Source organism: Penaeus monodon, chromosome 19, assembly GCF_015228065.2.
Source record: "Penaeus monodon isolate SGIC_2016 chromosome 19, NSTDA_Pmon_1, whole genome shotgun sequence".
Taxonomy (NCBI): Eukaryota; Metazoa; Arthropoda; class Malacostraca; order Decapoda; family Penaeidae; genus Penaeus; species Penaeus monodon.
In genome coordinates this window covers 36,841,251-36,842,153 of record NC_051404.1, presented here as the reverse complement: position 1 = coordinate 36,842,153, position 903 = coordinate 36,841,251, and the positions used below count along the sequence as shown (strand labels likewise).

Below are 903 nucleotides of genomic sequence, written 5' to 3'. Positions count from 1 at the left end.
GACAAACAGAATAGAATGACGTGTTATGCTAGGCCGCAACAGATGTGTGTGTGTGTGTTTAAAACGTATATGCAAGCATTTAGACAACTGACTGGATGCGCAGAGAGCAAAATTTAAATATGCACATAAACATAGATCGGCAAATAGACTGATAGGTAGATATTCGGCAATGAGACTACAGCTGGGTAACTGTATGTGTACCATGAAAAGAAAAATAGGCATTAATCTCTTCATGGAAACAATAAACAGTGTACTGAGAACCATTCAGAGCATCTTTTAACAGGATAAACGCTGCCTAAAAGAAATGAATGACCCAGTAAATATCTCACGTTGGGGACGTCGGCGTTGTCCCGGCGGGAGCACTTGAACAAGCACTTGGAGCTGCTTCGAGCCCTGATGAAGCGGATGAGCGCGTGCGTCCCCATCATGATGAGGAAGGCGGAGAAGCCGGAGCCGAGGCCCCACCAGTAGAAGGTGTAGTAGATGATCACGAAGCCTGCCACCCACGGGCAGAACTCACACGCCGTCCGGAGGATCACCCGCAGCGCCGTTTTCATTGCTGCCTCCCCGTAGCAGGTCCCGCAGGTGCCGCATCCGCGGCGCCCCGAGAGCATCTGCGATGGGACGAACACTACGATAAAGGGGTTATCGCTGGTCTCCTGAGCCTGCGGGGACGCCGGGGTGCCGTTGGGCGCCGAGGACACGGCCGGGCTGGCGAGGGACACCGAGGACCCTCGCGGATCTCTGCTGACAGAGGTGGCGATGGAGGTCATACTGCTCGAAGTGCACGTGCAGAGGGACCCGCACTCGCTGCGGGAGTCATCGTTGTCGTGGCTGCCGGGGTCGGGGTCGTGGACGACACAGTTCTTGGGGGGGACGCACGAGGAGGACATGGCGGCGACA

The 903-nt window shown here is 55.5% G+C and overlaps 1 protein-coding gene across 1 annotated transcript in view; it reads right to left on the bottom strand.

The window, feature by feature from the left end:
- Positions 1–902, bottom strand: part of LOC119585404 — a gene marked incomplete at its 5' end in the record, with an annotated part of 2,234 nt that extends 1,332 nt beyond the window's left edge. The window contains one exon of the mRNA XM_037934066.1: positions 265–902. Coding sequence (XP_037789994.1) covers positions 265–902 — 638 coding nt within the window. The remainder of the gene's footprint in view (positions 1–264) is intronic.
- Position 903: the final 1 nt, after the last annotated feature.